The following is a 24490-nucleotide window of genomic DNA, read 5'->3' on the forward strand; positions in this document are numbered from 1 at the left end:
AGGCTTCACAGACCTTTATCTTTGCCAGCCCTCTACAGACTTATCAGGCAAGGAAGAAGAGAAAGGAATTTGTTACTACCAGTGATTTGTGCCATACAGTTCAGTTAGTTTTTCCACATAGATTCACTATTGCTGATCTAGCTGAGCATGCTGGATTATGATGAATTCTCCATGTTCTCAGGCTAAACAACAACAGTATAGACAACCTTTATGAAAACGTTTCACTCAAATTTCAATATTTGAATTTCAGAGCAGGAAAGTTCATCCTCTAACAATTACATCAACTTTGCTTTTGTACATGAAGACACCCTGAAGAGTAGCAATCATACCTTCCTCCTGCTGCGTCGTCTTGTGGCTGGGCCCCAGCAGTGTTCCTCTGTGAACGTCGCAGTGACCCCCCTGGATTGTTATTAGGCCGGTTGGACATTGGCACCTCTCTCCTGAAGGGACATACCCTTTCTAGACACTATCATTCACTGCAAGACAAGAGAAAGAGAGAGACTCATAAGACCCATGGCACGAAGACTCACAGTCACGGGTCAGAAACAAATGTAAAATGCCATTGTTCAAGGAGAAACTTAAGACAAAAAGGATTTCAAATTTATTTAAAATACACACAGGACAAGATTCTTCTGGAAAGCATTTATACTTTTTATGCAGAGCAACCAGTTTCCAGAATGTATATTTAACACAGGACACAGTCTGCTAAAAAAGCAGCACCTTAATTAATGCTATTCAAGAGAACCTGTATTTATTAACATAAAGGAAAAACCTCACTCACTAGTCAAACTCAATGCCTGGTAGAGATCCAACAGTAACTAAGTATTTTAACTCACTGCAGGAGACGACAATGCCAGTTTGAAGAATAGGCAGCAGTATCCACAAGCTAACAGAAGTTACTGCTTCCTTCTCAGATTTATCAAACTCCACTAGTACAGAAACATACACCGTAATTAAAAAAAAAAACCAAGCTTTAAACAAATTCTTGTTCATAAGAACATAGCTCTAAGAAAAAATATTTTAGAAAAAGAATTAGTGAAAGTGCACAGTTGCTTAAAAATAATGCCACAATGCCCAACTGCTCTTCAGGAATAGAGGTATTTCCAGATTGTGCCACTAAAGTCCTCAGTCAAGAGGGGATGTTTGTACACTTTGCTAAATCAGAAGTTCTAAACAAAATGCACAGAAACAAGACCACAACCAGCAAATCCAGTTCCACTGTTTTTAAGATCATGTGCAACCTGGTAAAAAAAAAACAAAACCACTACATTCACAAGTGAAGAAAGCCACAAGAAGGAAAACAATCCAAGTTTAAGAACACAAGTCTACACACTAATTCTGTATTGTGCTTATAGATATAACAGATAAGTCTGATAGCAAGAGCTTAAGACCACTTCATCTGCAGGTAAGTATGACTCAGCTCCAATTCTACTGGCTCCAGTAAAGTAGGTGTGAAGATCTGCTGCTACCACTATAGGCAGGCAAGTATTGTCTGCCATTTCTATTCCTCTGAAAGCATTTGTGAAATTGAACAAAAGCTAGCAGAAAGTAACACAGAATCCTAAGATTAATTTTACTGCAAGTTGTAAGAAATCCAGAGAATCTAGCTGAAGTCAATCATAGCACTGCCAAATACCATTGTGCATTCTCTATTTTTTACATACAGAGAACAAATGAAAAGACATCTCTGTGCAAATACCCACAAGGAGACAGGTTTTATGAAGTCATTTTCAGAAAGGAGGAAGCAGCATCGTCAGCAGAGAGGCAGCTGAGGGTTAAATAAGGTACTTATGTCAACTTGTCAGTCATATTATAAAATAGTTGCCATAATTCTCATACCAACTGTAAGAATGCACATTCCCCAAGAATTCATTGTGCAAGGAGCAATGCTTACTCCAGTATTGCTCCTGCACCAGCCACATGCTTTCCCCTTTAGGGTCAGTGCAGAGGCTTTTCCACATAACACCAGAAGATGCTGAAGTAATCCCAGCACCTGGAGTCCTGACACCATCCAGAGAAGCCCTAATGCAACATCCTTCTGCCTGAGCAGCCCATGCTTCAGACACAGGCAGCACAGTCACAGCCAAGGTATTTTCAGCTGTGTCAGGTAATGATGTGGCAGCTGTTTTGTCCTGTAAGGCATCTGTCAAATCAAGATATGTCCTGAGTTACACATATATTGAAATCTCTCAAGTTAACTGAGTTTCCTAATGTGTAGCATGCTACCACAACTCCCAGATCACCTATAAATATGATGCAGCTTCTTGACTTTTTTTGTGACCTTTGACATCAAGCCATTAATTTCCATCCCACTGAAAGTATCCGAGGCTACAGAGTGTCACGTGCCCTGCCAACTAGCTCCACAGGAAGAGTGATGCTCTCAGCAGGTCACAACTGAGTTCCACACACTAGAAGAATTGGAATAGAGTTCAGAAGTTCCCAAACCTGAAGTGTTCTCAGGTTGGAGAAGCGAATCTATCTGTAAGCACTTATCTTTATCCTCCCCATCCTTAGATGCTTAAACTCAAAGGAGATGCACAACGCAGTGCATCAGCTGAACACACACATGCAGCCCTGCCATATTAAGACATTTCCTCAGCTACATTAAGCACCCATGCCCCATAATAAAGTTACAACTGCACACCAGATCTCTTCTTTAGTTTATAGCTTTGATTTGATATAGTTTTGATGTGAAAAATTTTAAATTCAGGTCCTCTGCTAGTATAAAGTCTACATTAACTAACATGGCTTGTTTACTGAATTACAACTCAGTGTTCTTAGCTACAATGATGCAAAAGCACTGACCTGCAGATGCTTTCGTCATAAACACTCACTTCAGACTGAGAATGAACTCAGCAAAACAGCGTTTCAAACCAATTCATAACGTATCCCCTGAAGACACCTAAAAGCACTGATATCTAATCATCATCTTGCATAATATTCTTCTGGTGTAATAAGCCCTTCTTTATTATAGTTACTTGTTGTCTTGTTTATAGCAATATAAAGAAAAGGTATACAGAAATTAATTTTACTAACCTAACTCTTAGGAATGTTATAGTTACAATCCGTATAGCCCACATGTTACTGGCAAGGTTCCAAAAGAACAGGAGATACAAAAGATACCTATCAGCTTACAGTAGAAGCCTTTGCATTTACCTGGAAAAGATGGCAGGAAATAACTGACACTTCTGTTTTGTTTTGTGTGTTTTTGTTTTTTAATCCTAAAAGACAGGGGAAGGACAAATACAGAACAAGCCTGTATTTGAGTGTTATTTAGAACCCAAAAGCACCTGCTGAAGGATGCTGGATAGTGATTTCAGCTACTGGGAAGAAAAGAGAATGAGTAAATCAAAGCGCTCCAACAGTCTCTACGGCCACTAACAACATGACACAGCAAATTGGTAACAAGACCTATAAAAAGCAAACAGTTTTTCCATGAGAAGAGGGCTCCCCCAATCTACTTGGATCATTTTCAGTGCTGGTTTATGAAGTTCTTTTAAAGAGTCTTAGTGGCACAGCAATTTTTCAGGTTCTTGCACTCCAACTTACCATAGAATTATAGAATCCTTAGAGTTGGAAGGGACCTCTGAAGGCCATCTAGTCCAGCTCCCCTCTGTGAATAGGGACCTCTGTCTCTCCTGTACTGAGGACTCCACGTGAGGTCTTACCAGCACAAAGTAGAGGGGCAGGATCACATCCCTGACCTACTGGTCATACTATTTTTGATGCATCCCAGGATATAGTTGGCTTTCTGGGTTGCATGAGCACATAGCTTGCTCATGTCCAGCTTATCATCCACCAGTACCCCACGTCCCTTTTGGCATGGCTGCGCTCAGTCCTTTCATCCCTCAGTTTGTATTGGTGATGGAGGTTGTCTCAACCCAGTTGCAAGACCTTGCAACCTGGATCTGTTGAACCTCATGAGGTTCTCCTGGGCCCACTGCTCAAGCCTGTCTAGGTCCCTCTGAATGGTATCTGATCCCTCTGGTGTGCAGACTGCACCCCACAGCTTGCTGCCTCCAGCAAACTTGCTGAGTGTGCCCTCTACCCTACTGCTGATGCCACTGATGAAGGTATTAAAGAGTATCAGCACCAGCACTGACCCCTATGAACACCACTCGTCACCAATCATCCTGACAATGAGCCACTGATCATCACCTGCACTCAATCCTGCAGCCAGTTCTTTGTCCAAACAGTCCACTCAAATCCATATATTTCCAATTTGGAGAGAAGGACATTGTGGGGTACTGTGTCAAAGGCCTTACTGAAGCAGAGATAGATGACATCAGTGGCTCTTCCCTTGTCAATTGATGCAGTGACACCATTATATAAGGCCAAACAGGATTTGCCCTTGGTAAAGCCACGTTAGTTCTCCTGTATCACCTCACTGCCTTCCATGTGCCTTGGATCTGCTCCATGGTTTTCCCCAGCACCGAGGTGAGACTGACAGTTTGGTAGTTCCCAGGATCATCCTCTCTAACCTTTTTAAAAAGGGTACAGTGTTACCTTTTTCCCAGTCATCAGGGACTTCACCTGATTGCCAACAACTTTTCAAATACCATCAAGAGTGGCCTGGCAAACACACCATCCAATCCCTTTAGGACTCTGGGATGCAGAATGAGTATTTAAGAGTTATGTGAAGCACCTCTGCCTACAGCACACCATCATAATGCCCGTTACCAGCTTGGCATAGAGCTTTAGTCAGCATACCACCTGTCCAAGAACAGGTGCTTTTTCAATGCTGCAGCAGCAAGCCAGCCAAAGCATAGTGCTCTGAAACCAGTATTAATCAAGGAAAAAAAAAAAAAAAGGGGGAGGGGGGGGGGAAAAGGAAGAAGGAGAGAAAGACATGAGGATGTTTATATACTTAGTAAGTTCTGGTCATTTTCTTCCAGAAAGTTATAGTCTTGCCAGACCCCAGAATTCAGCATACTTACAAGAACTCTATGATTGCAGATGCATATTCCCTCACCTCAGTGTAGGCAGTTTACTTGATCAATTGCATTTGTGACAAACTCAGTCATTTAGGGTAAAAGCAACATTCCAACAACGTAAGCATACATGATTTCAGAGTTGAAAGTAATCGCTACTGAAGAACTTTCTGTACATGGTCAATAACTGCTCAATCTCAGATCATTTTAAACTGACCCCAAAGCTGCACCTCATTTTTTGCTCACTGTGCAGGTTCTCCTCCTTTACCTGCAAACAAACTCTCTTCTTTGTCTTGCAAGCAAGCACTTGCAAGCACTCATACAATTACCCCTACCACTTTACTAGTTGACTCAAATTTATTAAGTAGCATTTTTTATTCCACTTAGTTGATTTAAATCAAATCCCATACAGCTCATTTTCACACAGTATTCTTCCTCAATACACTCCAAGTTCAACAGTAATAACCTCTGCCCAGTTCTTTTTCCCTTGCAGTCCAAACAGACAATAGGCTGCACATCAAATATCCATGCAGGCAGAAGCTTTTATTCCCAAGCAGACTTTTTTACCCTCTTGCTTGTAGAAATAGTTCGTGGAATGACTGAGGGAGTGAGTAGAGTAACAATATTGAGGATATCCTAGAAAAAAGTATTTTCTGTGACCGCTTTCTCCAAATTCTCATCACCTTTCCCTTTAGCTGACAAGTATCCATACTCAAGAGAAAAAAAAAAAAAGACAGTCCCATAAGATACAGTAAGGATATTGAATTTCAGTGTCGTTCATACAAAGACTCACTCAGATGTATGAAAGTACTGGGCCTTCAGGAATGCCAAGTCTTTCTTCCTCCAACACAAAAATAAGCCATCTACCACCTAATTTCTTCCTTCTGTTCAATTCTATCTTCTCTCCGTGAAAAGCGACAAGCTGATGACATTATTTAACCATGGTAGAGCATGCTACAGTTCACCTGCCGCACTGCATCTACTGATTTTGTCACATTAACTTCTTTGGTATAGGAACCAAATAGATTTACACCAAATCACACACTGGGTTGGATTATGTTATTTTTTTTGTATTCACCTCCTAAAGTCAGGGGGGAAAAAAAAAGTGAAGAGGCAAAAGCCCAGAACCACTGACCAAAGTGAATTCAGTACACAGACAAACTGTCACAGCAAAGAAGATTACCCAACCTCTTGGTACTGAAGCACTACTTCAATGCAGAGAAGGAAGACAAGAGCCAAGTAACTTTGTTCTTAAAAAGAACATCCAGAAGGTGTTAGATTTCCATACCTGTTCCAGCACAGAATTTCTGCAAACTTAAAGCTGCACAGCTTTGTCAGTTCCTTTAGAGAAGATTATTAAAATATTAATGAGAGCAGAAGCAGAATTTAGCAGTGTACTGAAGCAAACTTTGTTCAGGCCTGATGACTTTTTACTACGGGGTTCAACTGCAGCACAAGTATCAAGTTAGAATCACAGAAAGCTCAGGCTGGGAGAAACCTCTGCAAATGACTTGTTACAGCCTCCTGCTGAAGGCAGAGCCTTAGGTCGTGTCAGAGTTCTCCAATTCTGCAGACATGCAACAACTTCTAAACCAAAATATACTGCAAGAGCAGAAAGGCAAAACGTGAATCATAAGTGATCCCTTGATGAGGAAAGACGATATCACCAGTTAAATACCAAAACACCATGCCAGGTGTATAAGGGCATGCAGGGAAGAGACACCAACTACCAGAAAAAGTTTCAGCAGAAGCATTTGATAAAAAGCCATGCAAGAGATATCAGTTCTAGTGACCTGAGACCTCAGACATGCCCAGACGTACAGTCGTGCAAGAACACCTACTGCACCTGTCCAAGATACAACCTTGGTGAGAAAACAACTCTGGCCCTGTTTCTCACTGCAATCACAAAGCACCAAGAAAGCACCGCTGCAGTTCCTGAAAACTGAAATGCAGTAATGCCCTTGCTTTCCTTCTCAAGTTAGTTCACATGCACATGAACTGAAATATCAAAAGAAGACAATGAAGATATCAGACTTGTGACTAGCTCACATAACCATTTTCACACTCACTAGCTTTAGACAACGTACAAGCTATAAACTAGAGACAGATTCTTTCAAATTGCTGACAAAAAAATTGCTTCCTAGAGTTATTTGCAATTGAACAGTTCCTGGTAATTCAGTTGCTCTGTAATTGTTAAAGTGAAGCATTTCTCAATCAGTTGAGAAACATAGCAAGAGTTACAGATACTGCAGAAAGCTTCAAGCACCAGTAAGTACACTCAAGCTATGAACTGTCCACACAAGTCAGTCAAGCATGCAGAGTTATTCAATGTTCTACTGACTTCACAACACAGCTGGCCATTAAGAGATTATGATGTCTTTTGGCTCTTGATACATTAAGCAGCCAGCTTTTCCCTGCAGTGGGGTCCAAAAGCTCAAACTTTGCTACCCATTCCAGCAGTACACAAAGCCAAGTCAGCAAGTAAGTCTCTGAAAGCCTGAAAGGATGTAACCACCAGATTAAGTTTCTCTGTATCAAGTCTACACATACATGTATTCAATAAACAACAGAGATTGGGAAGAGAAAATCTTAGCACAAGAGGAAGGGAGAGAAGCTAAAAATATCTTCATTCATGATCTTGCAGTTCAGAATTAGGGGAACTACACAGCTAATTGGCAGCTGGAAAATTCAGTACATCAGAATGAAGATTAGGAAACTCCCAGAGCAGAAAAGAACCCTGAAAATGTCTCTGAAAAAGATGCATAGCACTGCTTACAAGAAAAATGCCACAGCTGTTACGCTGGACCATGTCACCCCAACAGGTTACATACACACATAATGGCCCCAAGTCAGCAAAGTAGTATCCTTCAACTGTCAACTTCCATTAGGTGAAAAGACTGTAAGACAGCAAAACATACTGAAGCTTGAAAAGCGTAGTCCAGAAAAGTCAGACATTAAGCACTGTTTAGGACAAACTCACAATGGCAGACAGTATCACACAGCCTGTAGCTGCTAAGAACGGTATGGTGACGGTGCAAAGACGTTCCAAGCTGCAGAGCAGCATCCCTACTCCAAGCAGGTCAGCTGAATTTAAAGCCTCAGACTGCACAGCCCTTTTGCTGAGTAAAAGCAAATGAGGTTTTAAGTTTCCTTCAGACCATAAATATTATGGAGACCTAAACAGTCACCAGGTTAGAAAGAAAACAGTGGATTGGTTTAAAGCACAACTGAAATGCTAGCCAGTCCCCTGGATCCAAACTGAAACACCAAACATGAAGCTGATCAGAGTGATAGAAAAGCATTTCTCCTGCTGACAGATAGCTTGATAACCAGTCAACAGGACAACCAAAGAGCCAAGAGAAACATATCAGTGGAAGGGATTGCCACAAATGAAAAAAACTACCGAAGACTGGGCAGAGAACATTTCTATTCAGCTGAACAGCAAAAAGGAACCAAAACCCACTATCATGTTCTATTCTACATCTGCTTGTACAGAGTACAAGGTGAGCTCAGTTGTCTTAGGAATCCATTCCTTCATGAAAATGCTGGGGGAAAAATAACCAGAGTATTTAAGTGCACTGAGAAATTAAACTGGTACTAAATCTTGACTGTGTTCAAGAGCTGGTTAAGAGGCTACATAACATCAGGGATGTAAAAGCTTTCATTTCCTATAGTCCTCTCTTCAGCACCAGAAGCTGCAATCTGTGGAGACAAAATGAAGGAGCTGTATGGAACAAACAGGGTGCTGTTTTAAGGGGATTCCTCTTCAGTTCTATCACTTCACTGCTCTCTCCCTTATGACAGAGGAGGATAGAAAGCGTACAAGTTGTTTCACTCTTCTTTGAACTACAGTTTGGTTCTGAAAACTATACTGGTGTCATTCCAATCCTAGACCCTCATCCGTAAGAGAAGTTACAAAAAGTAAAGAATAAAATAGAACATTCTTGTGTTGCACAAACATGTATTCTTTATTGTTATTTAATATTCTGCATCTTTCTAAATTAGAAATCCTGTCAAGAGCAATTGCTCCTCCTGTTTTTAAGAACATCAGCAAGAGAGTTCACAATCAAAACCATTCTCCAGTTTATTTACAAAGCCAGAGCATAACTTCACTCAAATTAAGCTTGCTTTCTTTGCAGAACAGCTTGTCACCCTCCCATGTCACCCTCCCGGCATGTCAAAACTAGAGCAATGCAAGTTTTTCCATCACTGTATTATTTAACTTGAATTCATTAACAAAGAAAGGGAATGCTCTCAGCAGCAGAATGCCATGTAAACGTTCTTTATGTTTACAACACCTGTAACTTCTGCTTTCAGTGTCTTGCTTTTGGTTTTTTGTTTTGATTTTAAAACCAGTTAAACACTAAATTCTCTTGCATACTTCAGTCGATTCAGCAGCAATTCATTTCTTTCTGCTCACAACTATGAAGGCTATCAAAAGCCTAGGGACCCAGCAGCTTTTAGATCTGTGTTCAGTAGGGTACAGTCTAGACAGCTGTGAGTCAACCAGCAAAAGCTCAACTCCAGAAGAAGTCCAGAGATATTTAAGCCACCTCATCATAAGCAAGGAATCTGTGCTTCTAATGTTTCTTCTGTACACCTACATCAGATCAAAATCTCCCCACCAACTCAGCTGATATAGCAAGAGCTTAACTCCACCCCCTGACAGGAGCTCTGAACTGACTGTTACCTGTCGACAAGCTACTGAACAAAGAAGTTTGTGCTATTCAAGTCCCAGTACGCAACTGTGCTACCTGGTGCTTACACAAAAGTTGTTTCAGCTTGTTAGCAGTCACTGGAATACAACTTTTTAAATAAATTGAACAGAAGCAGCAGTTTTTCACAAAGTACAGATCTGTGAGATCACCAAGGTGAGGACAAACTAGCAGGCAGGTGATCAAGTAAGACCAAGTAGACAGGCATGGCAAAGTAACAGCAGAGGGCCTTCTGTCAGTGAAGGAGCAGAAAGTCAGTTGTGTGATCAGTGTCAGCTTCAGTTTAGAAGCTTGATTCCAGTGTTTTCATGCAAGCAAACCAGGAAGGTACCCAAGATCATCACCCACTCCAACTCTGCCCTAGCCAGCACAGAATATCTAGCTGTCTTTGAGCTGCACAGCTCCACTTACTTTATGTGGGTGTTAATGCAGAATCTGCTGCTATAACATCAAGCCTCTTCCCCACTCAAATCTCACAGACCAGACGCTGCCTTATTTACAGTTTGCCATCCACCTGTATCTGGCTCACAGAGTTGAGACACAGGCAACAGCACTACATGACAGACTGATACAGAACACATCTAGGCCCTAGCTGCAGAGCCTGTTACACAATACATGCTCCAAGTTGTGACAGCAAGTTGCCCAAGCCCTGCCAAGCTCCTAATCAACTTCTGTCATGCAATCTTAAGTTCTAAGAGAGCTAGTGAACCCAGCTGTTAGTAAAATATGGCTTGGCCACCCAAAGACCAAATCAGTATACAATGATGTCAGTGATCTTCTGGGTAACTCAGGGAGAAGACGAAACAGAGAAGAACTATTAGCTATATGAGTGAAAAAACTCAGGGACTGGATCTTGCAGAAGTTACTGCAGGAAGAAAAAAATACCAAAGGAATTGGCCTGTACATGCAGATTAGAAGGGTGCCACAGATGAAACCAAAATTACAGGTCTAAGTAGGGGCATTATGCAGATCTACCATGAAAAGAAGGTAAAGACAGAGGAAACTGAGTCTTCAGTTGATAATATTCACCTTCTGCTGGAAATGCCAAGAGTTGAGAAGCCTGTTCAATCATATAGGTGTTGAAAACAGATGAAAGCTGGAAGAAATATACGTTCTCAATGGGAGGGGGGAAATAGTTGCCTCTTACCTACTGATAAAATGGAGGTCAAGCTTTTGCATTTTCAAGATAACATTTAGAAAATTTTTAGACAAATTAGGAGACTTCGGGGAGCTTTTTCATTGCTTTGTAGTATGGTGCTTTTTGTTGTTGTTTCTTTTTAAATCATTGATATTTAGTACCTGATGTGCGCTGAGGCTTCCTTCCTAATGCCATCTCAAGCAGGCCACACTATCCTCCAAAGCTTCTCTCAATCAAATGCTACACAAAGAAGTCATGGGCTTGCTACATAGCAAGATTTCTATACAACATAATACATAAACATACACCATTAAGACATTCACCTTGTATCTAACCATGGATCGGAGTGCATAATGTATGTACAGAGAAAAAGAAAAGAAGCTGTGTTTAAAGCTGAACAAATGGAAGTCACACCCAGAGCAACACCTGTTAGACACTGAGGATTAAACTGCCTTTAAGCTGATCTTATCAATGATAGGATCAGGAATTTACCATGCTCAGAGCTATTCTTTCACGTAACTACACAAAAGAACATACAACATTAGCTTATACAATTGCACTTCAAAAAGGTCATGGGAAAAAAAAAGTTGTCAAGAGCTTGAATACTGAGCTTTATACAAGAAAAGACTTCACAGCATGCATACTGATGAGACTGCTTACCCTCCTATAAACACACTTCATCATTACTAACAAATAAAATGAGAAACAGGGCACTGTACATGCAGGCTGGAGCATGGAAAAAAATCATACATACGTAGAGACAATACAGAGAGTTGAGACATTAAACCTGAGCAAGTCTTAACATTAGAACCTGATTTTTAACAGGATGCCAGTCTCAGTTTTAACTTTAAGCTCAACAAGAACCCATCATATTTCCCCCTAAAATACAAATAAAAGCAAGACAAATTCCTCCCGTTCCTTCCCACATGATTAGCACCAGCCCCTTTTTCTGCTTCTTACCCCTACACCTGCAGACTACCACATATTTTCCTCACCCAAGCAACATCCTTAACTCCAAAGCTATATGTTACACTTTACTAGATGAACATCTTGATGGAAAACAAGGTGTTTTTATTCACTTTTAACATGGCCAGGTTTACCCAAGCCTGAATTCCTTACTGAGGTTAGAGTAGGAAGAAAGTTTTCTTATTGGCCTGGCAAGAAGACAACCTAGAACCTCAACCCGTTCAATGCTTTTTAGTTACTCTCCTGCTCTCCAGCGTACTGAGAAGATTCACAGACCACCAGTAACACAGATCAAAAGAACAGTTTTCCACAGGTGTGAGATACTTACAAAAGAATAAGTGGGGCTCTAAACCTTCTGGAGTTTGGGCTTGGACCAAGATGATCATTTAAGAACCAGATATTACAACAGCTGATTTGATAAGCTTCTACTCATGCAATCTGTCTGTAATCCAATCAGAATATTCAACAGTTGCCTCCTATAAGGGCAACCTTTTATCCTACATTAATGCTTAAAAAGTGACAACATACAATTACCCCCAAAACAGGTACCATATCCAGAACAGACCATATCCAGAGCTGGAAGCAAAGAGGAAAGGAAGACAAAGCTTCTTTCAAATATTTTGTATGCACAACTGAAGGTTTTTCTCCAAAGCTGTGTATCTGTCTAGGCAGGCTCCTTGAAATATTTTTGCAAACAGGAAAAAAGTCCATACTTTTAATGTGACACTGAAATCAATCGTAAAAGTGGTTGGTTTTGCTTAAGAGTTGGTGAATTTTACGTTTGCTCTTTCTTAACAAGCCCACAAGACAGCCATACAGACTTAGAACTATTCTGCACATCCTTTTCCCCCTCACTATTTATTTTAGGCTGATTAATAAAAATGCACTAGTAGGGCAGACTCAAGGCAAAGAGAAGAAAAGCACTGCTTCTTCACGATGCAAGATAGAACACCTCCTTATAACCAGTTGAGTAAAAAACAAACACAGGGAACTGACTGACTTCAGGGAAGGATTAAAGAACAAAGCAGACAGGCTTGTGAAGGAAGAAAAACACCTGTAGGCCCAGAAATGAGAACAGTTTCTTCCTTCCCTCTGCACAGCATGTCACCATACTAAATGCAAAATTTAGTTATTTCCTAAAGGCTGCAGCCTCTCCTTAATCATACATCTGTTTTGCTAATGAAAGATAGTCAGTTATGCACATCCACATCCCATGTAAGATTAGTGAGCAATGAACTGTTCTATCCATCATGCCATCTCTACTGCCACCGTTTCCCCGGTTCACATCTTTGAAGTGGTTAGTCCCAGTATCTTCAACACCCATTTGTTACCAAAGATGCCAAGTTGAACTTTGTGTCTTCCTTCAATGCTTTCTATATTTTATTGGTACCTTTCCTTTGCATTTAACAGCTTCCCTGTGTGCTGCACTTTGAAAACAGTCTAACCCATCCATGAACTACTTCCATACAGCTTCAGTAGCTTGTAAACGCTGCTTATTGAAATAGCACTATTTATTAATGCTTTAATTATGAATGTGTACTTTAACTTGTTAGAAAGATAACTGCATAAAACAGCCTGTTGTTGTAGCTTCAAATATCAAGGTCAGCTTACACCATTACAATATACTAGTACATTCATTCCATTTCATGACAGAGTCTGAGCATCTCAAGGAAGGGAGTGGCCTTTGTTTTAGTTTTGTTGTCTTTTTTATATATATATATTTTTTTTTAAAGAAACACTGTTCACCTTAAAAGCAATTATTTTCTAATTAAAACAACAGCATAAACATTCTGTACGTATGACATTTTGAGTCAAAAACAGCACTATCCTCCCCCCCTTCTATTTTTTCTAAACTATCTTCTTTAACACTAAGCTCAATAGTGATAACACTATTTGCATTCAAACAATCAAACACTCAAACTCTTCACACAAGACAACTTACCATTAAAGTTACAGCACAGGCTATGGAGAGAAAATGCAAACAAGTCAGCCATTAGAGCTATCTGTTGACGTTTTAGTTTTTCAGCTTAATACCACTTTATCCTCCAAAGAATCCCACAGTATTGGTGGGAATTAAAAGCTCAACGAGGTTTCTCAAGAATCACCTTAGGGAGCATGGTCACCAAAGTGAACTAGAAATAGAAATTGGTTCCTCTTATCCAAAAACCAAGTGAAGACCTTGTGTACTTGCCAGAAGATGCTCCAGCAGCCACAAACATTTATCTAAGGCTGTCACCTTCGGTATATCATTACTTCAAGCTCCTCCTCTTACACAACCACCTCAGAAGCTACAGAGATAGACTACGATTACTGGTTGTACCCTAGCAGCGACACAGAGCTTTCTCATGTTATAGTTGAGCATACCAAACTTTGGGAGTTGAGTCAAAACAAATGATTCCACCCGTACAAGTTTATACCAACAATCTAAAAGAACAGACACTAACTTATCACAGGGTCATTGATAAAACTTCAAGAATTCTGCTGAAACAACATGAAATTAGATCAACTTCTGCCACCACAAACATTGCTCCAGTCTACACAAGCAGAAAGGACAAAACAGTTTAGTTCATACCCAGTCACAAAGGAATATGCTAAACTTCTTCCCATCTCAGAAGTGGTCCACCAACCCTCCAACTCTTCAGTGACAGGGCAAGCTCACCAACCAGTGCAACTCTACTTGGATGCCATAACCTGAAATACAAGTAGCAACTAGCAACTTGATTTTGGATGCATCTTGACTTTCTTTACTTAGGTATTTACATCACTTTATTCCACTACTCTGCTTTCAGCTTCTACAGGTCTGGATTTGCACCCTGCCACTTTCTGCTTTTAATATCATCAATGGATGTTGTTTTCCTTTGGTCAATTCTTTGGAGTTTTTTTTGTTGCTGCTGCTTTGTTTTAAAACAGGTTAGATTGTGTGTAATGATAGAGGCTTACAAGCAGCAGCTCAGCTATGTTTCACACAAGCTACCTGAGATTCAGGGGAAATACAATAGCTGGCATCTTTTCTACTTGTCACACTAAGCCATTTCAGAGCAGCACTCATGAGACTGAGCACAGAACTCTCAGTCCTTGAATTTCTCATCTGAACTGTTAGAAGCTTATGCATACTGGGTTAACATCTTCAGAACATCTTCCTTAAGGGAAGTGTGGAGATCCCTGGGGGAGCAACAGGCTTTAATGACACAGAATATTTATGACAAAACAGCTGGAGTCACTGACATATCAACCAAACACTTAAACATACCACACCATTTGGTTGTGCTCTTCCTCTTATCTTAGCTGCCAACAGTGTATTTTAGGCTAAAAATAAGGCATTTAAAGAACCCTGAACCAAAAATGATCCAGAAACACAATAAGGTAAAAAACAACAACAACAAAAAAAAAAAACACTCTTTAAAGAGATCCCATTAATGTTAATGGTATTTCCAGGAATAGTCACTCTTGTGAGAAACTAACATTTAAGGCTTGCTCTTCCAAATACATCTTCCATAACATTACTGCAATGAGATTTTATTTGTTTACTCTAGGAGAGCAGGTAGACAGATATTCTCACTGAATCAGAGTTCTGCATGTACTCTCTGATGAGGACTATTCGACCACAGCTTTCCACTCCTTCCAGCTTCAAAGCTGTCTCTTACTGCAAGCAGACTACAGAAAGAAAGAAAAACTGTTTAATATATTGTAGTTCCTTCAGTTACAGGTAAATTAGAGATACTTACATGCTGCTACTGTGGCTGAAGGACCAATTTTGAAAGAAAAAAAAAAGGTTGGAAAAAAACATTTTCTGGAAGTTAGGTACACTTACACATATTGAATACTTGAAGGCAGACAATCTTAAGTTTGTGATGCAATTAAGTCTTGAAAAACTAATTGAGTAATGACAGAACATCAGCAAATGCCAGAACTGATTTTTTTTGATCAGAGAGATCAGAACACTTGCAGCCACTTTCAGACCTAAAGAGAGATCATCAGTATTTTTGTTGAGTGCAAAACTATTTAAAACAGCCAATTACCATTAAGTAGGATCCCAACACAAAATATCAGCACGTAAGTTCACCAAAAGGTATTTGTGAGCAGACCACTACCTGTAGATAGAAATAAGATACAAACTGTGTAATTGTTACAGTCTCCACTTGTTTCAACACAGCTACTGAAGTGATACATTTATCTAAGCCCCAGCTGTTTCCTAAAATCCTTTTATTTTCCCCCAAACCATCAAAACTTTCAAATTGCTGCCTTCTACTCCTCCCCTTCCTGAACAATACTCACGTCAAAAGTAATGAACAGCAAATGACTCTAATGAGACACCTGCAAAGCAAAGAAGAGCAGTAATACCACACAGCACGTAGCTCCTATACCCAAGTACTAAAACAAGAAGTCCTGCTACAGGCAAGAACCTTGTCACTGAACTAAGCATCAGTGATTACACATCACTGGCAGTGAGTACCAGGGGGCAGGCGGAGGGGAGAAAGTTCTTCAGCACACACTGCAACCGATAATTCTCCAGTACTTTTGCATAAAATATTTACCTAGAATCTGCATTCCGTCACAGTTGGCCTTGGTTAGCAAGGATGAATTTGAGTTGAAGGAATAGGAAAATACTCTTACAGGACATGACTAATAACAACGAGATTATTTAGCCTGGCAACTTGAAGGCCATAAATGCTTTCTGTAAGGGCCAAGGGTAGGACACTATGAGAAGAAAATTATTTAAAATGAGATTACAACACTGATAGTCAGCAGGCAAAACAAAATTGAAAGGGTGCCTTTCAAGATGTAAGTTGCAGAATTCTTAAATTCAAGAAATGACATGCTGAAACAATCTTCCAAGAGGACTGAAGAATTAACAAGCATGAAAACACTACTAACACACACACTTAACTGCTTTTTAGATGTTTGTGAGTTTGAAATACAAGTGATGTACAAACAGTACTGGCAGATTACACTTCGTTACCAAGTCTCTTACTAAGCTTATCTCTGGATGATAGTACTTCACTGTCCTCATATACAGCTTATGAATAACAACTTCTATTTTATTAGGCCAACCAAGAGAGACAAGATGCTCACACTGCTCAGGACTAGGACAGAAAGAGGTCACAAATGACACTGCAAAGAAGTAAGCCAGTGCTGTCTGCAGTTTTAAAGTTTTCCTTGCCCTGTCCCATGGCGCTACCAATAACAAACCACACGGTGATTAAGGGAAAATAACCTGCCCCAACACATTCTGCTTGGGTGGGAGAAGGCAGAAGATAACTCTCCACAAAGCAAGTAACTGCAGCACAAGCAGTGGCTTCAAGGATTTAAAAATAAAAAACCCACAAGCCATACACTACTCTTCAGCATAGAGTAAGTATGTAGAGGCTGTTTATTGAGCTCGATCCTTCTCTTGCTGTGTCACTCTGTGCCCATATGTTTCAGTTTGATATCTCCCAGATGCAGGGAGGGGTGGGACAGGAAAAGTGCCAGAAGTTGATACATTCAGGAAACCAAACCAACTACTCAATTTTTTGGCACGAGCTCCTTGTAGATCTAGCAGACGAAGACACGGGAGCTCCGTGACAGATTAACACAGATTTTTGCGGTTGAGTTATTAACAGCAACGTTTAAGACAACTAGTACTTCAGAACTGGTTACAGAACAAAGAGACAAAACATTAATGTAGCTCTGCTGTTCAATCAGCCTGTTCTCTAGTTTTGATTTGCTGAGCAGGCTTTCCAATGAGCCTGACGTGATTTTGTTGAAGGGTACCAACACACAATCTGTTAGGAAGAAACCATTTCTTAGCTGAAGGGGAATAGTTTTTGGATGACAAAAACTGTCAGACACACTAAACAATTCTGTGATGCATAGCAACCCACTTGGTTTACTTCGATCAACTTTTTAAAATATTCTGACACCGAAAACAAAAGTAAACTCACTGGCATTAGCAGCACATGCAAGACGTGACAGCAGTCATGTGACACTGCAAGAAAAACACAACAAGGAAGCTGCTGCTACAGACAGAAGCAAGGCTGGGCTAGGGCAGACTACAAACAGGAGAAGGGAGCTGACAAAGCAGTTCTGGTGACACTACAGGTACTGCCATCAGGAAACCATCAGAATTTACATGTAATAGCTCAATCATCTCAATATGATAGAAATTCAGACTTTGTCTGAACAAAATACTCAGTTTTTAAAAGCAGGTGATGCAACTGCATTAAGGATCCAGTTTTTTTTTTTACAGCTACATTAATAGTTTCAACAGCTTTTGCCTAAATCTACCACAGAGGAAAAAGCCTGATGCACCCAAGGAACATACTTCTGACCACCTCTGGAAGCAATGAAGTATTGCAACAAACAGGTTATTTGTGTTGTATTTTGACAGTGACAGATGGAGCTTGCTGTGATTGTTACTTGAGTGGAATCTCATAGGTATCTGCATCAATTTTAACTGTGCTCTCAGGAAGCAACTTATTACTGAAGTTGTATTTATCTCAAGTTTCTAAATACACACTTCCCAGATTCAAGCTTACTTCAATGCATCTGCATATAACACAGCTAAACCAGAATCTTCAGTGGCATTCTGCTCCAACTGCAGTTTGGTTTCAGCAACATTAAGAACCCCCATGCAATTAAAAAAAAAAAAGATGGGAATTATTTACTTTGACCACAGTGCCCTACAGTGTAAACATGAATACATTCCTCCACATACAAAATTCTACAATATTCACCTTTCTTCCTCACAGTTAGTCTGATGAGAACTAGTTTTCCATCTTCTCAAAGTAGTAGAACTTCCAGATTCAACCATGCAATGGTCTTTCTCTAAACAATGCTTCTTGCAGTTAAAGTTCTGATGAAAGTCTCCAGCAGGAGCCCAGTACAAAACGTGGCAGAGATCTACATACAGTCACAAGCCTGCAAATATTTGAGGTAAGCTAGAAATAGGAGTATGCAGCAGTACTGTTTCTACTTTAAAGCTGTCATAACAAAAAAAAAAAAAACCTGAAGAAAGCATACTTGCCATTTTATTTTTGGCAAAAAAAATATATTTGATCTTCTGCCAAACTTTCTGTAACATAATAAGGGAACAAAGCTAACATCTTTAATCCTTAACCACAATCTTATGGTATAACACAGCTCTTCATTCTTACTACCACTGTTTTACTGTAGAAAGTTGACTATCTTCTGAACACCGCAGGCAGAATACACCATAGTGAGATATGGCAACACGCATTCTCGTTTAAACAAACATGAACAGCGCCGCAGAATAGACTGTAGTGGATTTTTTAAAGTGCTACTTTTAAGATTTGGAATCTTTGCTGAAAGTTTGCCAAAGTTACACAGCTTCCATCACTTTTTTGTAGTTAAAATGGCATTTGCACCTCGAGCTTTTTAATTAAGTTTCCAATCAAGTTGTATCTTAATGTACACCAATGGAATTTGTGCCCATTTCATTACTCAAATTCACTTATTTTGACTACTGTTGTGACAACCTGAAATCTGGCCATGCAGCACCTTTTCAGAGGCTGGTCAACTCAGGCTTAGCCAGAGCACAAGCGCTCCATGAAGGATCAGCTCATCAAGCTGCTACACTCAAAACAACCACGAAGATCAAAACAAGTAGAGTTTGCACCAGAAATCACAGTTCCCATTCAGCAACTTGATTGCAACAGCATATCCTCAAAATAAAGAGGAAGAGAAAACTCACTCCTAAGGCTGTATGCCAAATGTAAACTTGGAACTCTTTAGTTCTCTCTAAATGCATGGCCCCATTCCACCTGTGACCAGAAGGTTCAGTTACATGGCAGACACCTTCTTAAGGCCAGTGAGGAACACTGTACTGAGTAATCTAATTACATTCAAGATTTGACAACACTAACATGAGAAAATATCTTCTAACCCTCATGTTAGCCACATCTTCCAGTAATGTTCGTCCAAAAATAGACATCTACCACAGATTCGTAATCTACACACGCATGAGACAGCTGTCCTCACCAACTCAAGGAGTTTAAGTAAGCATTCATTATTCCAGTGTCAGTAGCACTTAATGCAAGTCCTTTTTTATGTTGAGAGTGGGGAGGAAGAATAAAACAGGTGTTTTTTTTGTTTGTTTGTTTTTTTCTAGAGAGAGAGAAGTTGACAATCTCACATGCATATGTGATTTAAGTTTTGCCATTTGTTTGGTCCACAACACTTACATTGCTCCTAAAAATATATATCAGTTCTCAAAAGATATTACATACACTTATTTTTTTTTAATTTTCCACTTTTATTCACAAGTGTTTGGTTCTTCTACTTCTACATTTCACTCATCTTGGATTAAGAGAGAAAAGATCATGGCACAGAGATCTTTCCTTATATCCAGAAAGGATAAAACAAGCCATAACAAGCTTACAGTGAAGCACACTAGACATGAAGAAAGAGCAAGAACAAAACAGCACGATTTCTAAAAGCTAAGACAGTGAAAGACGAGGCCTAGTTACCTTAGAGCACGATTATGCACTAGACTACACATGAAGGTTTAACCCAGGTCTATTTTTCTTAACGGGTTTACCTTTATAAACTATCCCTAAGGAACAATCAAGGAAAGAAATCTCCATTACAGTTACAGTTGTGCATTAACAATGAATGCTATTAACCACGTTTTAAAAACACAGTAGCAGTCAGCCACAAATGTAAAGGAGGAGCACAGGAATGTCTGCCTTCTAACTAGACAGCCTTCCTGAAGATTAACACCTCTGTCCTCAGATAATATCTGCGTGTCAGAAAATAAACAACATTCTAGAACCTTCCACTTCCACCTTTACCCAAGGCTAGCAAGCATTTGCCTTTCTTCACATTAAGTTCACTTATTTTGATGTCACACAATAAAATAATGGTCATCAGTAATATGTTATTCTGAAAGAAGAAACAACAAAACCCACCTTACTTTTCAGAGCTTAGAAAAAAAAAACACAAAAGTCTTCTTGTTCAACAGGTTCCAGCGACCTCAGCTTCCATTCTGAAATAGCAGACTGCTCCTTACAATTCTAGGTTCAGTGTCAGGAGATTACTCAGGCCATTCCTGAGAGTCAAATCTTTCCTGTTTTATCACACATTATTTTAAAGCAGACACCATCACAAAGCAAACCAACCCATTCAGAAAACAGTGGGACATTTGATTGCCCTCCCATGACAAAGCACTGAATTACTACACATCACAGAAACCTTCCAGTCCCCTCCTCACACCCACCTTTTTATGTTTGGTTTTTTTCTTTCCTATCCCTCAAGAAAATGTAATGATTTTATCAGCTTGATGATCAATTAAAAGCTATTTAGGCCGAAATAGTAGAAGTCAAGTGGGGAGCAGAACCAAATGACCTCCAGAGGTCAGCTCTAAACTACTTTATTCTATTATTCATTAGAAAATAAAAAAAAAAAAAAGGCTTTCTTTGATCAACTGAAGGCAGCTATGACAAAAAAAAAATCAGTTACTACATCTCACTTGCTCAATATTGAAGTCAAGTATCAGGTCACCATGATGAACACTATTCAATCACACTCAACTTCTTCAGTTTTTCCTATATTGCAGTCTTCTCCTAAAAAGCAGACTATGGCTCTCATACACAGCAGTTTTCTGCCATGTTTGTCCTGTATATGTTCATGAGTCAACTAAGATTGGCAACAGTCAGTACATTACAGACAAGCCTTGTTACAGGCAGAGTAGAATCGGTTGTGTGTGCTTGAACCCCGACTGCCAGACAGAATTAAAGGAGACTACAATTGTGTATTCCCACAGCTAGATTCAACCAACGTGCTGAGAACGATTTTATCACATGGCAGCATTAGGAGAACAATTGCTGCTCAGAACTAACCATCACAGTAAGTAACCATTGCCAGTATTTCAAAGCATGCAGCAGAGAAGCAAGCTGACTTAAGTTGTTTTTCACAGTGACTGGTATCACATGTAGCTGGAAATTTTTGGTTCACAAAAGACTGCTGAATTCATATTTTATGTTTAATTATTTTGTTTGGTGAGACATTCTGAACCAAAAAGCTACATGCAAGTGTTTTGTGGTAAACAGATGCTTGATCATCTTTCTCAAGGAGCAAAACTTATTCAAACAAATTGTAAAAACACAGGACAGCTAACGAAACTTTGTATTCCAGTTATCAGCTTCATGTCCTAACTCAAAACTTTACTATGAAAACACTCTGTAAGAAATTGGCCCATACACTGCCATAAACTGGCTGTAATACTGCATACAAGCTAAAATATCAAGAGCAAGTTTACTGTAAACTGTACTACTTCAGAAAAACATCCATTGGCCCAAAGGTAATTGCTTATCCTGCTGCCGAAAAATGAAGATGCATCACTGCCTTCACTGTCAGTACTGAATTGGGCAGTGACAGCTTGATTAAAAGTTTCCACTACTAAGAATTTGTCAGTCCACAAACTGCTTACTAGGGAGCACTACTAATTTTGCAGGTGATGAACACACATCATCAGACCAGCCAATGGAAGATCCCAGAAACATTCCAGGTCTCAGTTTTTGACAACAAGACAGTACATGGTGTACAACTTTGGGACCTGATTACACATGGGTACAACAATTCCACCTCGGTGTGACAGAAGACAGACCAGTGATGAGCAGTGTTCTATGTGCTACTTACTAATTACCTAGTTAGAAAATGCAGCATAGCCTAAAGAAGTAACACAGATAGTTCTGACATTCACTTACACTGCAAAATAAGTACAAACATGCAGATTAATCACAGTAACTTTCCTCTCAAACCTCAGCTTCACTGCTGAAAAATGAAAGCAGTTTAGTCAGGTTGTCTTACCAAATGGCTTCAAAGTAAGTAACTACTTATCAGTAATACAAAGACTTAAAAAACTCACCATGACTTCAACTATGAAATTAAAGTCAGTTCCATAAGGTTTCAAAAAAAAAAAAAAAAGCTAGTACTGGGAATGCAGGGTCCTTGTCCATAGCTGTAGACCTCAAACATCAGAATGACATTACAAAAGGTCTTCACTGCAATTCTTTTCTATAATGTATACATCTTGAGTTTGAAGACAAACAGTCAAAACATAATATAGAAATAATAAAAAAAAGAAACTTCTGCATGGCTCCTTATCAAGGAGGAATTTCAATCACTCATTTACTGAGAAGATACAGGTTATTTCCCTGCTGGTTACCAGCCAGAACTTCTACAAGACATAAAAAGACTCCACTTTCATAAGCCTCTTACTCAACACATCAGCACTCCTACTAAAGTAGATCTGCTATATTAATAAGTAGTAATGCCACATCACAGATGACCTACAAGTTTTCTACTAACAGCTAAAACCTGTTTCAAATCCTACCTATGGAGCCATCTGGAGCCTGGAGAACACAGACTACAAGTCAGTAGCACAAGCTAAACACCAGATTTTACAGAAACACTAAGGGGAAAAAAAAAATAACACCCACACTCAGACCACCTATATTTCTATCTCAAAAATAGGAGGCACTCAGCAATAAATGCTTCAGAAAAAACCTTCCATTTTTAAGATCAAACCTATAGAACTACACTATGTACACAACTGAGCCACTCACAATAAGTTCCCTTTAATTACCACAAGCTGAAAACGTGAGCTTTTAAGAAGTACTAGAAGTGTTATTTACTCACCAGAATACTGCTTTTTAACATTTTAGTTGAGTGTGACACCTGTAAAAATTGAAATACTACAATTTTCATTAATATATTTAATTCCTATGAATATTTATCAGTTAGGGTATCAAAAAGTAGAGAGGTATTGTTATTTTCCAAGCACTGCTTTGATGTTCATCACACATTTGTATATGCACGTATTAAAATTTTTTAAAAATACTTTGAAATCTCACAGATCTGTTTAGGCAGCAATTAAACACACACAGCCCATATACAGTCAGGAACAGTCTTGGAGGTGGGGAGGGAAAGAGAGAACTGCAAAGAAGACAGCAGATAAACAGAAGCAATCACAGCAAGGCCTGCTTGTTTTTGAAGCCTTCCAAAGGAACTATATCCAGTGACAGCAAAAAAAGGCTTGTGAAATAAATTAAAATGTAAGTCATTAAACACCTCCTCTTCCCTATTCTGAAGGATGTATGTCATACAGTGAGGTGGTAACTAATTAGCTCCTCTTCCTGACAGCTTTTAAAGCACCAGGAAGCTCAGTAAGCAGAACACAGTGCAGAAACTGTGGAAGTTGCCCCGTTCAAGGAAAGTTTTGTACTGTGGGGTGAGAAAGCCCAGATCAGCGTTGTGGCTGCAACAGGGTAGGGAAATGTAAAGGGAGGAAAAAAAAAAAAAAAGAAGAGAAAGAGACAACACAATCTTGTATAATCTTCTGAAAATATACACAGAAGAAATATTTCTAAGTAAAATTAATCCTAGATTGTTACACATAACAAAACCACCCTCCAAACAAACCGCACAGGCTCTGAAAACGCTCCCGAGCCTCACGCCAGAGTTACAGAATCAATGTAGGCCAGTACCAAGCACCCGCTTCTTCCCGTGTGTAAATGCGACACAATCGGGCCTCACAGGCAGGCCTTCCCAGCACAGGCAGGACCTTTGTTCCTTACGTCGATGTTTTTCCCCCGAAGCCCTCGACATAACTTTCCATTCTTCCCCCCGCTCTCTCCCGGCTCACGGCCCAGACTCTCGGGCCGCCCCCGCTCGGAGCCCCCCGGCGGCCGAGGGCCGACGCACCAGGAAGGGGGGCCGGGAACAATGCCGGGCCACGG

The 24490-nt window shown here is 39.8% G+C and overlaps 1 protein-coding gene across 1 annotated transcript in view; it reads right to left on the bottom strand.

Annotated features, from left to right (window-relative positions):
* Positions 1–23409, bottom strand: part of LOC116217040 (E3 ubiquitin-protein ligase TRIP12-like) — a 50922-nt gene extending 27513 nt beyond the window's left edge. The window contains exons 1-2 of the mRNA XM_031555068.1: positions 23391–23409; positions 330–476 (exon numbers count right to left, since the gene is read on the bottom strand). Of these exons, the coding sequence (XP_031410928.1) occupies positions 330–427 (98 nt within the window). The 5' untranslated portion in view covers positions 428–476; positions 23391–23409. The remainder of the gene's footprint in view (positions 1–329; positions 477–23390) is intronic.
* Positions 23410–24490: the final 1081 nt, after the last annotated feature.

Source organism: Meleagris gallopavo, chromosome 11 (genome assembly GCF_000146605.3).
Source record: "Meleagris gallopavo isolate NT-WF06-2002-E0010 breed Aviagen turkey brand Nicholas breeding stock chromosome 11, Turkey_5.1, whole genome shotgun sequence".
Classification (NCBI taxonomy): domain Eukaryota; kingdom Metazoa; phylum Chordata; class Aves; order Galliformes; family Phasianidae; genus Meleagris; species Meleagris gallopavo.